Below are 20,565 nucleotides of genomic sequence, written 5' to 3' on the forward strand. Positions count from 1 at the left end.
CCCTTCAAAGCCTCCACGCCGACGCTGACCTCCCCTTCTCTTCCCACCTCCTCCACTCCTCCGCCTCAAAGCCGCCAAGAACAGCAAGAAAAGTTGCCAAACTCCATCGAGAAATCTTCGAAGCATCTCGCTCTTGGAAGTCGGAGCACCACCGCCGGTTCGTTGTTGCTGCGGATCGAATCGCGGAGCAGAGCAGGGGGTGGATGGGGAGCAGGGTGAAGGAGGAGGAGAGGAACGAGAGGGCCATCCGGGCCCTGCTCAAGCTGCCCGGCAACCGCCGCTGCATCAACTGCAACAGCCTGGTGAGCTCGATTTTTCTCTGAGAAAAGTTTTGAGAATTTTGATCTTTTGGGTGAACACAAAAAATGGTGTGTTAGGAAGGAAGGTAAAGGTACTGTAGCTTGCTCATCTTGTGAGGAGGGCTAAGGTTCATTCTTAGCTGCTCTGTCTCTGTATGTCTTCAGGCTTTGCTCGGCTTATTTCCTTCTGAATTGTTGCTGAAACTCTGAAATCATATGGGTTAGGAATTTTTAGGATGGTGAAACTGTCATTACGGAAATGAATTATTAATGGTGGTTAATCTGATTCTTATTTCCTCAGTTGTATATGGGTTAGGAATTTTGAGGATGGTGAAACTGTCATTAGGGAAATGAATTATTAATTACTAGTTTCTGTTTAGTAACTAGTACCTGGTCATATGGATTTACACGTTATTAATACTAATAACACATTACCACCATTACCATATGCGGGAATGTGCGAAATAACGAAATTTCATTTTGGCTCCAAGAGATCATAACACAAGTGCCTGCGATGTTTGATATTATTACAGATCTCGTGCTCTAAATTCATAATAGATGCCTTTCCCAGTGTATGGATTCATATACCAAATTGACCACATCAACATTGAGTTAGTAACAAGGTAGTAACAAACAAAATGAGCTCTGGGTGAACTTTTGTAGAGTGCACAGGATTGCAAAATGGTTGCCGATTAGTAATAGGTACGTGTGGTTTGGATCAATAACAATAAACTAGATAATTACGACAGTGATACTGCCTAATGTTTTTCACTAGCTTTAGATATCTGCTGCAGCAAAATATGCCCACTTGGCCACTTTATAAATAATACTTAGTTGTCTTCTTGATGAACTGAGGAGGTTGAACTGCCTATCAAACATTGGCTCACCTCATAAGCATTTTGAATATTATCTCATTATCAGTATGTATAATTTTGTCTGGAAAATTATATGATTTAACCATGTTTCTTTTCTAGAATAAATGATCTGGTGAGTAGTTGAGTGAATGCAACAATGCATTGTTTCTTTAGCAATGAAATGATATATTGTTAAGTGGTAGTAATACGATGACAGATGAAAAATGTATAATATTCCTTCATGACATAAATAACCAAACAATATTCTTCATCATCAGGGACCACAATACGTATGCACAAGCTTCTCAACTTTCGTCTGTGTTAGTTGCAGCGGAATACAGTAAGTGGTGAAAATATCCTTCTAGTGTTTCCTCTGTTTCTTACTTTAAAAATGCAATTCCACAACTACTTGTGATTGACTATGACAATTATGAATTTATGTGCAGAAGTAATAAACTCCTGATAAATGTTGTCTAATTACTGAACTTTTATTATTCTTCAGTCGGGAGTTCACTCATCGTGTAAAATCAATATCAATGGCTAAATTTACTTCTCAAGAAGTTTCTGCTCTTCAAGAAGGGGGAAATGAGGTTGGCTTAATACCATTATTTATAATTTAAATCCTGATATGCTTGGTGTCTGCTTTTAAGTCTTACAACATATATTTTTGATAGTTCAGCGTGGTAAGGAAATATATTTGAAACATTGGGACTTCCAAGGACAGCCTCTTCCTGACATTAGGTCTGCCACTAAACCAGATGATTATCATAGACTCTTAATGTATGATGTGAATCTGCTGTTGATGTTTGAGTACTGTCATATAGTGATGTAGATAGGCTCAGAAACTTCATCAAGATTGTATATGTTGACCGAAGGTTCACAGCAGAAAGAATTGGTAACCATCAACCACAAGCGAAGGTATTTGTCATTGGCTTGCGCTAGCCATAACTGTTAAACACATAGCATTAGTCTCTCCCCTCTTTTTGTAACACACGAAACATCTGAATGAAAACTCAGGGTAGTCGGGATGACACTTACAGAAACAACAATATAGATTCATCCAGGGGAGTTCAAAGAGGCCCATATGGTGGAACTTCTGAAGATAATCACGGTCCACAGCATAGCACAGCAAGCACCTCAGAAGACCAAAACAATCTCAATAAGCATCCAGTGCCTGCTAAAGTGGATCAAAAGAATAGAACCACTACAGAAAGGGAAAATGCCAACACTGGGAAACATCAATACCTGGATGGACTTCAAAAGACAGGTGGAAGCTCAGAAAATAATCTTAAGGATACGACCAAATCAGTATCTTCTGTGGTTGAACCTTCCAAAGAAACTAATAGAAAAGTTCTGCCAATAAGGCTTCCTGACCCTCCTAGATCTCATAAAGCCACAACATCTACCACTCCTGCTGAAATACAGGTAATCCAATTCCTGCTGATCTTACTTTTGCTGTTTGCATGCTTTGCCCATAGTTTCTCTTCTTGTTTCCTCTTACATAAGGTCCTATTCTTGATTTCAACTTTTACCAACAATATGTCATATTGTAAGCTAGCTCACAGGTTTTGCCATGCTCTTCTTATCTGGTTTGTGGAAACATTATTTTAGGTAGCTAGGGAGGGATTTCCATATTTATATTCCCAAGTCCTAACAGTGGTCTTGCCTCTTGAGAATACTTGTCCTATTTCAGAAGTCAGACGAATTCTATGTCACAAAAAACAAAGTAAAAATGGAATGATATCTTTAACTTAAAATATTTATGTGGAAGTCCTATTTTGCAGAAAGTAGTGCCACCGAGGGCTGCTGATCCCAGTCCAAAAACTACAACAGATGTTAAATTAGAAATATCGAAAAGTTTGATTGACTTTGATTCAGATTTCGAGCCTCATCAAGGTTTTGGTCAAACTGAAGTGCAGAAGAGCTCACCTTTACCTGATGTTGGTTGGGCTACTTTTGATGACACTACTCCTAAAAACGCTACAGCCACTTCAATTTCCAGTACCAATTCTTTGAACGGTCCGCTGGTTCAGATCCTAAATTCTGTCTCAGCACCTCAAATTAGTTTTCCAACCAGGCAAAGTACCAAGTCCTTGTCTTTTTCCCAAGCAAATAACGGCAGTCAGCAGAACCAGTTCTTTTTCCGCCCCACAGATAATATCCAGTCTTACAGTTCTCCACTAAACAGAGCTAATAGTGCTCCGGTTAATAGCCAGGTTAGCTCTCTGCTTGTATATTGTGTAAGAAGAACTATTTCCATTGAGCAATTGTATTAGACCTTTGTTTTGCTGCATGATTATTTTCAGTTGTGGGGAGCCGCATCACAAGCATCAATACAAGGGAGCCATGCTCTTCCTTCAAATCATGGCTCAAATATATTGGCAGGAACACTAGCATCACAGAGACCTGCTGTGGACACCACATCTAGTAGAGGAAAGGCACTTCCAGAGGTAATAGATGCTCAAAATAACTTACTGTGCTCCATATTTGTTTACTCTAAAACGAGAACAATTTGTAGGATATTTTTACCATGAGTTACCACCCATATGCTGCAAACTGGGATTGGAGAGCAAATCCTCAGTTAAATATGGGATATGGACAATACAACATGCAATATCCTGTAGGAGCTGCCAATGTAAGTTCTATGATGTCATACTCATACCAGTTCACAGATTCAATTACTTGTTTCTTTTCTTTTTCTAAAAAAAAAAACTTGTTCCTTTTTTCATCTTGTTGATTAGGCCCTTTCAAGACATTCATTTTTTCATCCAAAGTTCATTGAATTTGGCTAACATGCCAAAGGTTCCTTGCTAGCTCATCTTCTCATGCATCGACAGTATGACAGAGTTTTACCTCTTGTTTGAGTAGTAAAGAATTAGATAAGATCTGGGTGGTCCGGATGCACTGGGGCCATACAATATGTTGACTCATTTGCCACATAGGTTCTGCGTATTGTTGACATCATTTTTCCTTTGATGTGGGAATTCCCAGCTCTTTGATCAAGAATTGTTCTAAACAGGCCCAGCGAGAAAGAATGATTCTGAATGCACTGTTGACTTGCCTTTATGGTCCTTAACCTTGTATCTCCTTCCTGAATGTGGTTGCATTTCTTCTGTTGAGTTTTATATTGTATTGTTACACATCTACTTGTGTCACTTTCTTGAAATTTACTGATCATGGTAGCACATGATGGAATCACAATGTCTAAGTTATCAAGAAGGATACCCATTTTTACTGTTTTCAATTAGGTAAATGAAGATCTTTTTTTTTTTCCATCTATGTACAGTTCCCTTCTTTGTCTTCCATGCGAGGAGCATTACCGCATACGGGTAGTACTTCAATGCTGCCGCGTGCTCCATTCACAGGATTTGTTAATTCTGATCTGATAACTCCACAAATTCTGCCACCAATGACGACGAACAACCGTAATTTTTTTTACTTTGTTTCGGCATCTTCTGAATTCAATTTAATTCCATCGTGATTTCCCTCTAAACCTTATTATATCATGTCATGCTACAATAACTATTTTGCAGATCAGTTCATGGTCCAACAACATGATGTTAAGGTTACACATCAGATGCAGAATGCCAGTTTCCCCATCAACCAAAGTCATTTGCCCCAAGTTGGTGGAAACCCCTTTTTTTAACACTTTTCTGATGCCTCCTGTGTATAGCTGTGTATTTTAAGCAATCTTATGTCAAGTGTAAGTGTTATGGAAATAGTAAACAATGGAAGAGTGAAGCATATTGCCCTGCATTTCTAATACCGAAATGGCAAGAAATAGCCAATCGAGTTCTTGTGTGACATCCAAAATGTAAAACCCAGATAGTACTGTAAATTGAATTCAGTTTTAGTCTCTCCCTAGGGGATGTGGTTGTATATTGTATCAGCACTCCAAATGTTCAGTAAAACAAGTTTTGGTCATTTTAATGTTCATTTTTCCGTGTGCCATATTCTTTGAGGAACTTATCCTATTTTTTGCGCAACCATAGCAGTTGTGCCATCCAAGTGCAACCACAAATTAGGAGGACACAAATTAGGAGGACTGAAATATAGTTAGAATCAACCACAAGTGCAACCCCGATCCTTTCTCAAGGCCGGAGGGGCGGGGCTTGGATCAGATTTTAAGACGGAGGACAGTAGATGATACTACCTCCATCCTAAAATAAGTGCAGCTATGAATTTCCATACATAATTGTGATCATCCGTCTTATTTGAATTTTTTTTATAATTAGTATTTTGTTGTCATGAGATGATTAAAACATGAATACTACTTTACTACTCGTGACTTATGTTTTTAATTTTTTTCAAAAAAATTTCAAATAAGACGAACGGTTAAAGTTGGGCGCGGAAAACCATGGCTGCACTTATTTTGGGACGGAGGAAGTACACAATCTATAACTAGACAAGTAAACAGTGATCCTTCTGAAGCATTTTCATCAGAAACAATAAGAAAACAAGGCTCAAACTTTTACCATGGCTGAGGATTTGCTGTGTACACAGCGCAAGAGGCGGCTTCTACGGTCTTGGATTTGCCGCGGTTGCCGATTCCGCCGCCAGCGCTGATGCTGACGCAGCCGCCGCTCCTTCTGCATGGACAGTAGCCGCTTCAGCGTCGGGAACCCCATCTCCGTCTCGGTTAATTTGCTGGATTAAATCTCGATTTTTGATTAAGAGGCTACTAGAACCGGACTCCGTACGGTTTGGGGGAAGAAGATGATGACGTCACGAGCCAGGGCATCTGAAGAATCCCTACCGTCCAAACGTGATCGAACGCTCACGGAGAGATTTTAGTTGGCGGTTTACGAAATTACGCGAGCGCAAGGCAAGAGGCGTAGAGCGTTCAGCGAATCTGGGGACTTTTGGGAGTGGTGTCTCTGACGAAGGTGGGCCCACATCTCTAGGCTCCAAACCCCTCTCGCCGCCGGCGACTATGCCCGTGGCGATCCCGTCCTCCTCCACCGCCGCCGCCGCCGCTGTCGCCCATCTCCAGCGACGCATCCACCGCCTCTCTTATGTCCCGGTCTCTCCCTCTGCTACTCCTCCATTCCGCGCTCGTCTCCAAGCCCGCACCATCTAGGCTCCTCTCTTCCTCCTCCTCCTCCGCCGCCGCCGCCGCCATCGCCGCGGCCTCTTCTGGTGCCCGAGTCGGCGGTGGGCATGGGATCGTCTCCGCGGTGCTGGAGATCGTGGGCCCCATCGAGCTCCTCTTCCCGTCCTCCGAGGCGCGCCTCTACGTGCGCCTCCTGCGGCGCTGCGCGCGCGACGCTCTCGCCGCGGGCGCGGGCGCCGTCCACGGGCACGTCCTCAAGCGCGGCTTCGCATCCGTGTCGCTCGTGTCCAACGTCCTGATGGACACTTATGCCAAAGGCGGTCTCATGGCTGCCTGTCGCCACCTGTTCGACGAAATGCCGAACAAGGACGTCGTGTCATGGTGTACCGTCATCGCGGCGCACGCCAGCCGCGGGCGCTGCTTCGAGGCCATTGGGCTGTTCAAGGAACTCCTGTCTTCTGAGGTGAAGCCAAATCGGTTCGTCATCTCATCGGTGCTGAACGCCTGTGCTCGGTCTGGTGTCATAGAACAGGGGCTCATGGTTCATGGAATGGTGGTCAAGTCTGGATTGGGTGCTGATAGGTTTGTGGAGGTTGGATTCGTTGATATGTATGCGAAATGTGGCAATGTTGGCTATTCATTCAGGATGTTCAATGGAATTCCGGTGAAGAGCTCAGTTGCTTGGAATGCAATGATTTCAGGTTTTGTTGAGAATAACTGTTTCATGGATGCCGTGGAGCTTTGTCAGGATATGCATCGAGTTGGCATGGCAATGGATGTGGTGACATTGAGGGTAGTTGCTAGCGTCGCTGCTATTCTGGGAGCATTTGAGCTTTCTAGGAACATTCATGTTTATGCACTTAAAGCGGGGTTGGGAAGAGACTGTTTTGTTGTGTCTGAACTGATCAAGTCAGCTGGGAAGGCAGGTGAGACTCAGTACATCAAAAAGCTTGTTCCTGCAGTTAGAAGGCATGATGCGTCTTTGTATTCTTTGGCAATCTCAGGTTATCACTCAAATGGTTGTCAGAGTGAAGCTGTGAAACTCGCAGAGGTTCTTCTTTATTCGGGTCTCAATTTAAGGGAAGGGGATTTGGTTACTGTGATAAATATCTGTCAGACCAAAGAGGAAGTTCAACAGATGCATGCTTATACTTTCAGAACTGGGGATTTATCTTATACTAATGTTTGCAATTCTCTTATATCGATATACTCTGAAATTGGATCGTTGATTCACGCGGAATCAATCTTTAAAACTATGCAATCCCGAGATGTCATATCATGGACTGCAGTCATGGCAGGCTGTGTCAAGAACCTACAATATGAAAGAGCATTTGGTTATTTTTTAGAGTTAAGAAACTCTGGAGAACCATTAGATCAGCACTGTGTTGCTAATCTAATAAATGCCTGTACAGGACTTGAAGACATGTACAAGGGAAAGCAGATTCACTCTTTAGCTCTTAAACTTGGGCTACTTGTTGATTTCATCAGTGCATCCCTAGTAAACATGTATGCAAAATGCCATCACATTGAGTGGGCTTCTCAGTTATTCTCTAGCACATTATTTCCACGAAATCTAGTGATAATCAATGCCATGATCTCTGGATATTGCTGGAATTCACTGCCACAGAAAGCTCTTCTACTCTTCTGCAGAGAATATCGTTCTGGTCTGTGTCCTGATCATTTCACCTTCTCAACTGTTCTTGGGGCATGTGCTGATATAGGAGCAAAGGAGGCTGGTGAGCAAATCCATGGCCATCTTGTGAAGATTGGTTCCGAATACTTGGATGTTGTTGTTGGAAACTCTATCATAAACTTTTATGTCAAGTGTGGGTGCATTGCTAATGCTTGTAGGTTTTTCCATAGCATGAGGAGTCGAAACATCAATTCATATGCAATGTTGATGTTGGGTTATATTCAAAATAGATGCAGTGATGAAGCTCTTCAATTTTTCTCCATGATGCAACAGAGTGGGTTGCGTGCAAACCGTGTTACCTTTGCAAGAATCTTGAGGGGGTGTGCTGATCTTTGTGCTATTCATTTGGGAAGGCAACTGCATGCTTCCATTATAAAAATGGGCCTGATTTCTGATGTATATGTGGCAAATGCACTTGTAGGAATGTATAAAAAATCTGAAGGTTGGGTGGAATCAAAAAGAAATTCTAAAGAAACTTTGGCTCCAGAACAAGATGCCGAAGATAATTGCTATTCAGAACAAAGAGATATAAGAAGCACACTTGAAGAAATTGGATTATTCACATTGGAAGAAGAGAAAGACAAAGAAACTTTTGCTGATGAGCGGAAGGTCTACACTAGTGCTGCTTCTGTGTTTGGACGTGATCTTAGGACCGATTCTATCATTGGGAATTGGAAGAATGGCAGGTGCAATGAAAGCGGGCATTTGCTAAATTACAAGAGTGCAGAATATCAGGAAATTGGAGGTGAACCTTTTAAGTTGTTTGCATTGTTACAGGAGGATAGCAGAAGATCTGACAAATTTGTCCTGCTGGTCATCACTGATAATAGTCACTTAAAGACGAAGGGTGCAGGTTTTATTAATGCAGAACTAGCGAGACGACCTGGTTTTGCACCAGCACTTGACTTTCCTCCTTGACAAACTATAGTGCAGTATGAGAACTACCGGATCCATATTATGCAGCAAATCTGAATTGTCATGTTTACATATTGGAAACACATGCAAGAAAACAAACTATGAGTTTGCCTCATAGTTGCATCAGTAATCCCCCCAAATCAATCATTGAATCTATGAATTTCACACGGTGCACTTCCTGGGACCATCCAACTCAGTCTCTCTCTGCATTTACATAAATGATGTTTACAGCATCTTTAAGCAAACCAAATTCTGCTATGAAGTTTTTTCAAATGTTGGATGGCCTAGGTGCATGCAGGATAGATCAAGGATGTTAACCAGGTTAGAATAAAATTCTAGTATATTTTATTTTAGTGGTACTTGATTCCAGTTTTTTAGTATTGTGAACAAGTCATTCAGGCAGTTTCTTTCATGCAGGGATGCCTACTCTTCAAATATTCCAAAGAGAGGGGAAGTAGTCTGGGAAAAATCAGCTTAAGTTTTGATCACTGATGTGAGTTAATGAACTTGAGCTTTAGACCTTTGACAGTGCTTGAACAGCTTTTACCAATACCTTGTATAGTGTAAAAAATACTTTACCTGGTTGTTATAACTTCAATGTGTGAAAATAGAAATTAGTTTTTCGGACAGTTATTTTGGATGATTTCATGCACTTCATTGGTATAATTATGGAGCTAACAAAGCTGAAAAGCAAACCAACCAATTATTTCCCACAAGAGTGCACACTTATTTGACTCTTGAATCTCTTTCTGTTTCCCATTTTTCAAAATCAAGGCTATGTTTTACATGCTCAGACCTATCTAGACTTGCCCTTGGTCAGTCTCTACCATGTTCCTGGTGTCCATACCTAGATATATTTTTCCTTTTTAATGAAATGATAAGATACTGGTTTGATATAGCTTTCTGTCACTGACATTGTTGAAGACCATACGTTTGACTAACTACCACCTAGTAGTTGCAGGTTCAGGGTGTGTTCGGCCGGCCAACTACAGCGGCTGTGCAGCACTGCTGCTGCAGTGACTACGGTAGAAATTGTATATTGCTACCGTAGCTGCTGGCTGCCATCTAGTCACACCGAACAGGGCCCTCAATCTCGGGCAAACTGGAATAACAAAGGCTTTATGTAGACTAAATATTCTAAATTAATTCTGTTAATATTTGTGCTATTACATAAAAATATAAATGATTGCTATTTTGAGGCTTGCAAGGCTATCACATCTAACGGAATGCTTTATTTCTAGCTTAGCTCATTTATGTTTCCTTCTGACAGGTACTAATTACACTTGAATGAAATGAGTGCTACAGAGGGTGTGTTTAGTTCACGCTAAAATTGAAAGTTTGGTTGAAATTGGAACAATTTGACGGAAAAGTTGGACGTTTGTGTGTGTAGGAAAGTTTTGATGTGATGGAAAAGGTTGGAAGTTTGAAGAAAAAGTTTGGAACTAAACAAGGGCAGAGTACAGAAGAAATTCCAAGGATATGTATTCTTTTTTTTCGTGATTCTGCCCATCGTCTGAAGGTGAGATTGTAAGTGTTGTGCTGCTGTTGGCCTTTTTCCAGTAGTATCTCCTCTGTAGACTCCCCTATAGCAGTATCTCCTCTGTAAATTCTCTCTTGTTGAAAAGTTTATATCCTTGCTAATGACACTGCCAGCATTTGCATTGCCAGATTGTTTTGCTATATAGTATTAGATGTGTTCTATAGTGGCTTCTGATCTGCAGATCCAAAAACCTTTTATTTACAAGTTTTGCAGCTTAAAGTAACATTCGTTGAATTATGGTGATGTGACACTTTTCATTTGTAAACCAATCTCAGTGTTATTTAGTGGGACAAACAACCAGTTGAGCATCTTTTTAAATAAACAAAAAAAAAATCATATGCTGATACTTTTTTTTTCCTTGATCATCAGGGTCTGACGAATCTACAAGCTAAAGCAGCGCCATCCAGTGAAACAACACCGTTTCCTTTTCTGTATGTCTGGAGCAAGAAGTATCAAACTGTTTTCCTTTCATATAATCTTTACTCCTGCGCACCTTATTTTTTGGCTGGTGCGACATGAAATATACTGATACTAACTTGATACTAACTTGAAGCCATTAGTTGTCCATAACTCCATATAGAACCTGAGCTAGAGGCTAAAGCCTAGAGGTTTAGTGACTTCTGTACGAGGTACCATACGGTATATCCTGGATTCATTCCATGTTCAGCTGTAGGATATCCTTCAGAAATTAGTTCGACCAATAATGCTGGGATCTCCCATTTATCAGTCACCAATCCTGCTAACCCAGGTTAGTCTTCTTTCTCATCAGAACTTGGTACACGTCTAACTGATTTTTTCTGCAATATTCGTTTCTCTTAATCTTTTCCTGATGCCAATAAATCTCTAGCAGAAATTCCTTCGGCTGCTACTTTCATCATCCATCGACATTAGAAAAAGGCAGATCCATCAGGACGTGCATTTGACAATTTGGCCCTGCTTCAGGCTGAAATTGATTGGTCCCATCAACTTGATGAGGTTATGAAATTTCAAGATGTGATCCTGAACAAGATTGGGACATCAAACTTCTGTAGCATTACATCCAACAGGAGCTATCAACTACCAAGTGACCTTTTTTTTTTTGCCACCATCAGTTCAGTGGAGTAGAGGAGTCCGCCTCATGCAGATGTTATCTTACTGTAGTTATACTGATTTTAAGTTGCCCATTTTGCCACATCTTAACTACCATGCTGTAGACTACTATGAAGTCTGGACACCCCGGCAACTTCAATTTTGCTGTAATGACAAGAGGAGCCCTGCGTTTCATGTGAATTTGATGATTTGATCAATGTTTTTACCTGTGACTACTGCAAATGAATGGAACAAGAAACGCACGTCTTCAAATTTTTTCAGGAAGCAACTGGTTCTCCTTTCCTTCGTTTCTTCAATCCTGTGTTTTGTCAGAACAAACTACCATGAGAGCTAAAACCCTATCGTTCTACTTATAATCGTAAGATAAAACTTTTATACATGTGTCATTAGCGCATGATTAATTCAGTATTAACTATTTTAAATTTCAAAAATGATTCATATGATTTTTTAAAACAACTTTCCTATAGAAACTTTTTTTAAAAAAATACATTGTTCAGTAGTTCGGGAAGCGTGCGCGTGGATAACGAGACAAATCTCCTCTCAAGCTCCCACTGACGTAATTGAGTTCAGTAGTTTGGAAAGCGTGCGCGCAGAGAACGAGACAAATCTCCTCTCAATCTCCCACTGCCGAATGCAATAATTGAAAAGTAAATGTTGCATTGCACCCACAGTGTATCAGTTTTGTAGGTGAGTGCAATTTGGTGTAATAACTTGAGAAATAAACATTCTAGTGCAACAACTTGACAGGTATGTGCAATTTAGTATAAGAACTTTATAAGTGATCGTATAAATACAACAACTTGCAAGGTAGGTACGATTTTGATACAATAAATTAAGAAGTAATGCGACAACTTAATTATAAGGAGCATTTTTATATAAATCCAATTTTTAAGTACTTATTTTGACAATATACTAGCATGGATTTGTGTAAGCATATTTATATTTTATCCTATTAACTAATAGCTGAAAGTCTATTTAATTGGATGTAGAAATTATTATTTTTATGTTGATATTTGAGAAGGAGAAAAAAACAAAAAAAATTATTAAAGGTATTTGGATGTAAATTGTATGTTCAGTATAATTCTTAAAGATTAAATTCAATATTATAAGGTAATATCCGTAGGATTACTATGTAATGACATATTGGCATCGTGAAAAGAACTCACCTAGCATATGCTTAGCCAAATTGATGCACCAAAATACTAAATTATTAAGTTTTTACTAGAACGCACCCACTTGTCAAGTTGTTGCACTCAAATGTTCAATTCTCAAGTTCTTATACTATATCGCACCCACCTGGCAAGTTGTTTTACCATGGGTGCAATTACTCCGAAATAAACTACTATGTCCTTTGTGATCTCACGGGCTCTCGGCTTGTCATGCCGAGACGGCCCATTAGTAGGCTTAAAACTATAAGCGCATTTTGGCCCAGCCAGATCCTTGGATCGGATCCATTTCTCGTTGGGAAAAAGTCCACATTGACTCCCTTAAAATTACGCCGAATCTAATTTATACCCCTTAACCAGAAAACCGGGTAGGATGACTCCTCCAACTATTAAAACCGGTACAATTTGACTCCCTCAGAGGTTTTAGAGATGGTTTCGCTGACATGGTGCTTTGACTCGGTCCAACTGGCTGACTCAGTACATGGGACCTACATGTCATGTCACATTTTCTTTCTCACTTTCTTTTCTCTTGTTTTCCCCTCTTTTTCTCCAAGGCTGAAAATTTCCCCTCTGCCTCCGAACGCCACCACAAACCGCCGCCGTTCAGGGGGGGGGGGGGGGGGGCGGCTAATGGGCGATCGCCCAGCGATCGGTCCTGCCCCCCCCCCCCCAACTCCCTTCTCCCCCTTCCTCCTCCCCTTCTTTCCCTATTACAGTACACCACAAAAAAAAATTAAAAAAACAAAAAGTTAGAAAAATTTATGTATAAAAAATTTGAATTCAAATTCAAATTTGAATCGGGTATGTAAACTTTTGACTTATAAACTTTGGATCTATAAACTTTAGATGTATAGAAATACTATATATAGAAAATATTTGAATTATTTGAATTCAAATTTGAATCGGATATAATTAAAATTCAAACTTAAATCGGGTATATAAACTTTAGGTCTATAAACTTTAGGTGTATAAACTTTAGGTGTGTAAACTTTAAATGTATAGAAATACTATATATGAAAAATATTTGAATTCAAATTCAAATTTGAATCGGATATATAAACTTTAGGTGTATAAACTTTAGATGTATAGAAATACTATATATAAAAAATATTTGAATTCAAATTCAAATTTGAATCGGATATATAAACTTTTGGTCTCTAAACTTTAGATGTATAAACTTTAGGTATATAAATTTACTAAAATAGGAAAGTAATGCGGTGCCAAAAAAGGAAGCAGGTGGAGGGAGGGAGGACCGGAGGAGGGGGGGGGGGGGGGGGGGGGTCGCCGTTCATGGATACCTTCAAGGACACCATTGATGCTCTTCTCCCCGCCGCGGGAACCCGGCCGGTGACGGATGCTCCTGTGCCCGTGCGCGACAGTCCTTCTCCTCGCCCATATCGCCTGCTCCATCGCCCCCACCACCTCCCAGCCGCTGCTCCTTGTCCCCTCTCCGCGTCGTGGGCGGCGACAGCCGCGGCGACGAAGGTGAGGTGGGTGGCGGCCGCGGCGGTCCCGAGGACCACACCACCGTGCTGGCGCTTCTTGCTCCGCGACAGCTCAAGCAGGAGTAGAAGAATAGAGAGAGATAGCATCGCATTGATCGATCTGTTTCTTTTGTCTGCTACTCTGCTTTCCTCCTTTCCTCACTTGTTATTTTGCTTGCTTGCTTTCTCTGCAACGAACGCAGACTAGCAGTATCCAAGCAAGCATCTTCGTTCTTCATCAGTCAGTAAATTGCAACAACAACAAGAAGAAGAAATTGGAGAAGATGAGGTGATGTAGTTGCAGGCATTAGTTGGATTGGAGTGGATGATGGAGGATGAGTCCTTGTTCGTGCTGGTGTGCGCCCTCCACCCAAGCGTCGCAGTCACGGGGTTCTGCGCAGCCGCGGGGACTGCCCAGGCGGAGCCGCGGCTGGGCGACCCCGCGACGCGCGGCGGCGGACCGGCCTCCAGCGGAGCGGCGGCGACCTGGCCATGAGGCGGAGCGACGGGACGGTGGCGTGGTCTCGGGGTGGAGTGGGGGCTGGAGCTCCGGCCCGTACGCAGGGAGCGGGGGCCGGATCGGCGGCGGAGAGCGGATGCGCTGCTTCCCGGCGAGGAGCGGCCTCCGGCCTGTGGGGTGCGCTCGGGCAGGCGTCGAGCGTGGCGCAGCTGGTCGGCGTGGACGCGTTGTGGCTGGTCTCAACGGTCGTGCAGGCGGCGTTGGCGGTGCGATGTTCACGGACACGCCGTCCCGTGTGGCGGAGCCCGGCGTACTCCGCCAATGGCCGCGACACGGGCGCAGAGAAGACGTCGAAGCCGAAGACGGCCGCTGGCTAGCCACCGCCCACTCCTAGCGTCCTGGAGAAAAAAAAAAGGGAGGGGGGGGGGGGGGGGGGGGGAGAAGAGAAATGAAAGAGATTTGAGGAAAACGTGACACTGACGTGTGGGTCCCACATGCTGAGTCAGCTGGTCAAAACCTGGTTTTCTGGTTGAGGGGACGAATTAGATTTGGTATAGTTTTAAGGCAATCAAAGTAGACTTTTTCCTTTCTAGTTGGCTAAATGGAGGCCCAACATTGTTCGGTTGCTCGATTTCATTCGCTATCGCTTATGTGGCGGTCATTCTTTTAACCCTTCGGATCGCTATCAATTTTACATTTGTAGCCCTGTATCTCGGGTAATTTTTACAGTTTGACGTTATATCGGGCTCTCTAGAAGTTAAATCTTTTCGGGTCAGTGGGTGTAAGCCGTAGCTCAACCGTCCGGTGGTCTTGCACGTCAACACTTCAACGGTTTATCCACTCGGAAATAATCGCTGCTGATTCTTTGTCGCTCAGGTTTATCCGCATGTATACATGAACCTCACATTTGTCAATTTTTCCTTGCTGTTCAGTACCATAGTATACATGGGATGAGTCTCCTCGGACGTAAAGTCCCTCTATCACTGACATGTGGGACCCACAAAGGTTGGGCCCCCACGTCAGTGACCCACGTCTCTCTGACTTTACGTCAGAGGAGCGCGATCCATATACATGAAGTAAATCTGACAGTTCCAGTAACTAAATACTGCTTCCAGTGATTCTCAATGCCGAATTGCCAATGGTGGCCTCTAGCCCTCTACCTTGGTTCTCCAGTAGCTTAGGATTTGCATCGAAAGGAAATTTCTGCCAACTAATTTTAAGCAGAGAAACTCAAATACACAACCATTATCCATGGTGCTTTCAACAGAGAAAGAAAAATTAACATCCAGGGACGAAACAAAATTTGCAATTCAAGAGCAGCTAAAATTGCAGAGCGTTCATTCACATATGACTCTGTACCGCCAATACATTGGTTTACAGCCTTACAGTTACAGGTAGGTAGCATCAGTATTTGGAAGGCATGCTGCTGTAAAATACCAGCATTCAGCTTGACAATTGAACTGCAAGGTCGTTTAGAAATTAAAAAAAAATGAACTGCAAGATCGCAAGCTGAAAACAAAGGTATAAAGAAGGGCTAGTCTATCCTGTCTCATATTTCTCATCCATGCAAATTACCGCTGGCACGGTGGTGAAGGCATACAGCTCTGTTTCCACCTTGTTTTGCCTATCAAAATACGAGGGGAAAAATGCTTTACAAACCTATGTTACTGCAGCTTCAACTCTTCAACAACCCAAGGTATCAGTTCCTATGTTCTTTACTGTGTCATGCTCCAACAACCCCAAGGTATCAGCACTTACCGGTCCTCCATTGTCTCTGACTCTATGTAAGAATGGACACAACCATTAGGAGAATCAAGAAGGATGTAGGCAAAAATCTCAGTGGCACAACCCTTTCTGAAGCACTTAGAATCTGCACTGGAAATAAACATCCTCCCTGCGATGCGTTTATCGTTGTGATCTTTGCGAGGCCTTCAAAAGAGCATGCCCTAACATCCTGGTCCATTGTTTGGAAATAGATGTTGAATGCATATGATATGTTGCCGTCATGGCTAAGATTATTGCAGGAGGATCCATAGCCCAGTGGTGTACAATCTGCATTTGAGCATGCGTAGTTTACAGCGGCTGGCAAGTCTTTGTACTTATCCTTTGCATCCTTGTTGAAAACACACCACTGTGCTGGCAAATATTCCACTTCAACTCCAACCAGATTGTCTAGGCCATCTCCACTGAGATCCATAGAGAACTTTGGTTTTCCATCATATGTGAGTAGTCCCCAGTGACGTTCAAAGCGCCCAGGCAGTACACTCTTCTGGTTCTCATCAATCAGTGCAAATAGGTAAACTTCCATCCAACCAGGTCTGAGAGGTGTCCCAATGTTTCTGACCATCTTCTTCAGAAAACCATCATAGAACTTCTGTGCATATCTCACATTTGCGTGTTTATCACCATCAGTTGGCCAACCAACCTCACCAACAATGATTTTCATGTCAGGCACACCAGCCTTCCTTAGTGACCAAACAAGGGTGTCAAAGTTGGCATCAAACACATTGGTGTAGACCATACCTTTGTCATAAACTGGCTTGCTACCACCATCAAAGAAGGAAAAATTGAGTGGGAAGTTTGGATTCTGGTATAGGCTGAGAAATGGGTAGATGTTAACAACAAAGGGTGCATTATTCATATTGAGGAAATTGACAATGTCAACCATGAGGGCATTGATATCCTTGCGGAAGCTCCCAGCTGATGGCACTGGTTTATTCTCAGGGGAGTTGTAGACATCAGCATTGAGTGGGACAACTGCCTTTACATGATCACCTAAACCAAGTTTGTCTAGAGCTCTTTGCATGTTCTTGAGCGCAGGAAAGGTTACATTGATTAGGCTGCCATTGTAGCTCTTTAGAAAAGGCTCATTGCCAACAGCCACATACCTGAGCAATTAACATAACCAGTGAATATAACAGGAGAGTATCACCAAAGACAATGTGAATATTCAGAAATAAGTAACTAGGCAAGTACATACATTTTATATGCAACACACCATCGCCCATCGGATTCATAGAGATATGCTCAGTTTGGCACATCATGCATGATAAACTTAAGTAGCACAGTAATTACAAAAGGAATTGCTAGAAAGTGGAGTCACTGAAATCCAGTAGGAATTAAGTCAATGAAATCCACTGAATTCCTACTGTTCTTCACCAATAAAAACACACCTAAATTTCCACAGTAAATTCAGCACAATTAAGGATTAAAATGCTCTAAATATCATAAATACAAGTTCATTCTGGCTTCCGTTGGCATCTACAATTAGAAGCCTAGAAATGGTAATCCAATTGTCGGCTCATTCCTGCGTTTACTTACTCCACATTTTGAATAGGTTTCCTCAATGAACTAGTTCAGTCAACATCCATGGAAGCATATAAACACCATCAACAGAGGGAACATGATCTAAACACACTGTATTCCATAAACCAATCAAAGCATGTTTCTCCAACATTTACAACGTTAACTCTCGACCCTGAGGTATCATACACAAAACAGATTTGAGGGGCTGTTTGGTTGGTTGCCACACTTTGCCACGCCACACTTTAGCCATGCTACAGTTTTTTAGGCATGTGTTTGGTTCGCTGCCGCAATTGTGTTATGCCGCACTTTCTTAACTTTGGGACCCACATGTCATGCTCTCAAATTTAGAGCTAAGCATGCCACACTTGTGGCCCACTATTTCTAAGCCACATTTATGCCACCATGCCACAACTAGCCTAAACTTAGTTATGGCAAGGTTAGGCATCAACCAAACATCCCCTCAGTACGGCTACTGCTACACACCCATATGCAATATATGCATGAAGTATGAAACTAATTGCATGATGCAGGATACATTACTGTATTTATCTAAGTGACACGATTGTAAGTGATTGTAAGTGATGTCTAATTAACACTCATGTCTTTCAGGCGACAGGGGAACCTTAACCCAGCCACCCAGGAAGCACTGCAACAACAGAAAACTATCCATTCTGCATGAACCACAAATGCAAGCATGCATGTGCATCTCACACTCACAGCACCATCCGATCAGACAGACAGGCACTACACGATCAATCGATCACGGACATCACGGTTACACGAAACTGCATGTCCAACGGTGGCATTCCGTCGAACACTTTCGACGCGCCCGAACAGACATTCCATACCCTCACCTAGCTCGCACGCCCGCGCTCAGAGTAAGAGCCGCGTCGTCTCGCCGCACGCAACACCGAACACTTGGCATGCAGCCGCAAACTAGAAGCACACGCGACACCGCGCCGGCGGCCGAGGCAAACCATAGCACACCACCCGTAGAGCGAGCGAGAGCAGCAGTGGGGGCGCGTACGTACCTGACGTCGACGCCGGCCTCGAGGTAGGCGGAGACGTTCTGCTCGGCCCAGCGGTAGGCGCGGCGCGGGTCGCCGGCGAGGCGCGCGAGCTGGTCGTTGGGGACGGCGAGCATGACCTGGATGCCGGTGTGGGCGAGCGGCGCGGCCGTCCAGGGGTCGGCGTCGAACATCTTCACCCGGGCGACGCCGTTGGCCGCCAGCATCCGCACCACCTCGCACGGGAGTATGGGGTGGGACGTCATCGTGCCCCAGTTGACCCCCACGGCCGCGCGGCCCAGCCCGTCGCCGTACGCCGACGCGGCGAGCGGCAGCAACAACAGCAAGGCGACGACGCCGACCGCCGCCGCGGCGGCCGCCATGGGAGGCGGAGGAGGTGGTGGGGGATCGATCGGTCGGAGAGGGTTTGGAGAGGGTGTTGGGATTGCGGGGGTTTATGGAAGAAGCGCGTTTGGCATGCTTGCCTTGGGGTTGGAGCCTTGTAGGATGAGAGCGTGTCAGGAGAAACGAGGGAGGAGAGGAGGGAGAAGCTCTGTCTGTACGCAATCTGGCTGGCTGACAGGTGGACCCAGATGTAAGCTGCTGAGTTTGATGGATGATAAAGAGAAAAGAGTGAAGATTTCTCTCGTTATATATAGTGTTTAGATCAAAAATGTTGTATCAAAACAAGACACATGCATAAAGCATTAAATATGGATAAGAAAACCCGATTTGCACAGTTTACATGTAAATTGCAAGACGAATTCTTTGAGCCTAATTGCGTTATGATTTGACAATGTGATGCTACAGTAAACATTTGCTAGCGACAGATTAATTAGGCTTAATAAATTTACCTCGCAGTTTACAGGCGGAATATGTAGTTTGTTTTGTTATTAGTCTACATTTAATACTTCAAATATGTGTCCATATACTTAAAAAAAATTAGCCAAAGAACTAAACACGGCCTATCTTCTTAATCTTCTTATTTCTCCTTCTCTCAAATACTCCTTAAACTCTCCTTTTCTAACTTCTATCTCCTTATTTTTCGTGCACACGCTTCCCTAACTTCTAAATAGTGTGGTTTTTTTCAAAAATTTCTATAAAAAAGTTGCTTTAAAAAAATTTATATTAATCCATTTAAAAATTTTATTTTAATTATTACTTAATTAATCATGAACTAACTATTGTTCCGTTTTTCGTACTAGGAATGAAGATTTATAACCCTCACCCCCGAACTCAGTCATAAGCATATTACTTGCTCTTATGTCCTTCATCTCAAAATAAGTTTATTTTTACGTATTTTTTCTTTCCGTTACAAGATTTAGCGTGAATATACATATTTTTTTCTCAACTATATAGTGTCATGCCGATATTATTTTTCTCATCTTGAATCAACCAAAATAAAGCCACTGTTAATTAAACTCTGTAAGATAAACGTAACAACTCATTTTCTAGCCACCCCAATATCTAAGAACGAGACTCGTGACTACCAAAGTCCAACAACATGATACTGTGAGTGAGGATTCCATAATCATTTTTATCGTGCCTGTCCGATATGAGTGACGACCATATTTCCGCAGTAGTGTCATATTGTGGGGTTTGCGTTCACGAGAATGATTGAGTAACGGCAGTTGGGAAAGTATCAAAACAAAATAAATTAGGAGGGATGTAATTGAAAAAAAAAGGTCTTATATGGGTA

The 20,565-nt window shown here is 42.6% G+C and overlaps 3 protein-coding genes and 1 long non-coding RNA gene across 11 annotated transcripts; 2 read left to right on the forward strand and 2 right to left on the reverse strand.

Annotated features, from left to right (window-relative positions):
• Window positions 1-5,089, forward strand: LOC127774782 (ADP-ribosylation factor GTPase-activating protein AGD5-like). 2 transcript variants are annotated; one of them, XM_052301075.1, is made up of 11 exons: window positions 3-302; window positions 1,432-1,493; window positions 1,656-1,743; window positions 1,833-1,894; window positions 1,978-2,071; window positions 2,171-2,578; window positions 2,938-3,369; window positions 3,460-3,603; window positions 3,672-3,788; window positions 4,440-4,578; window positions 4,687-5,089. In XM_052301075.1, the coding sequence occupies exons 1-11, from the start codon at window positions 204-206 to the stop codon at window positions 4,797-4,799; spliced, it is 1,758 nt and encodes a 585-aa protein (XP_052157035.1). In that variant the 5' UTR covers window positions 3-203; the 3' UTR covers window positions 4,800-5,089. The 2 variants fall into 2 exon arrangements, with proteins under 2 accessions (XP_052157036.1, XP_052157035.1); XM_052301076.1 differs by lacking the exon at window positions 2,938-3,369 and having other exon boundaries at window positions 1-302.
• Window positions 1,745-2,329, reverse strand: LOC127774783 (uncharacterized). The gene is made up of 2 exons (XR_008017815.1): window positions 2,192-2,329; window positions 1,745-2,101 (listed from the first exon to the last, which is right to left on the reverse strand). It is a non-coding gene; the product is annotated as an uncharacterized LOC127774783 (long non-coding RNA).
• Window positions 5,090-6,052: 963 nt separating the features above from the next.
• Window positions 6,053-11,687, forward strand: LOC127774403 (pentatricopeptide repeat-containing protein At4g39530-like). Of its 7 annotated transcripts, XM_052300646.1 has the most exons (6): window positions 6,053-9,135; window positions 9,232-9,307; window positions 10,085-10,122; window positions 10,205-10,333; window positions 10,724-11,102; window positions 11,205-11,687. In XM_052300646.1, exon 1 carries the CDS (start codon window positions 6,169-6,171, stop codon window positions 8,815-8,817), a length of 2,649 nt encoding a protein of 882 aa, XP_052156606.1. In that variant the 5' UTR covers window positions 6,053-6,168; the 3' UTR covers window positions 8,818-9,135; window positions 9,232-9,307; window positions 10,085-10,122; window positions 10,205-10,333; window positions 10,724-11,102; window positions 11,205-11,687. The 7 variants fall into 7 exon arrangements, with proteins under 7 accessions (XP_052156606.1, XP_052156605.1, XP_052156604.1 ...); XM_052300645.1 differs by having other exon boundaries at window positions 9,232-10,122; XM_052300644.1 differs by having other exon boundaries at window positions 10,085-10,333.
• A 4,163-nt stretch (window positions 11,688-15,850) lies between these two features.
• LOC127774406 (glucan endo-1,3-beta-glucosidase 8-like) lies at window positions 15,851-19,310 on the reverse strand. Its single transcript, XM_052300649.1, has 2 exons — window positions 18,891-19,310; window positions 15,851-17,441 (listed from the first exon to the last, which is right to left on the reverse strand). The coding sequence occupies exons 1-2, from the start codon at window positions 19,247-19,249 to the stop codon at window positions 16,334-16,336; spliced, it is 1,467 nt and encodes a 488-aa protein (XP_052156609.1). The 5' UTR covers window positions 19,250-19,310; the 3' UTR covers window positions 15,851-16,333.
• Between the last annotated feature and the right edge of the window lie 1,255 nt (window positions 19,311-20,565).

This window comes from Oryza glaberrima, chromosome 5 (assembly GCF_000147395.1).
Source record: "Oryza glaberrima chromosome 5, OglaRS2, whole genome shotgun sequence".
Lineage (NCBI taxonomy): Eukaryota > Viridiplantae > Streptophyta > Magnoliopsida > Poales > Poaceae > Oryza > Oryza glaberrima.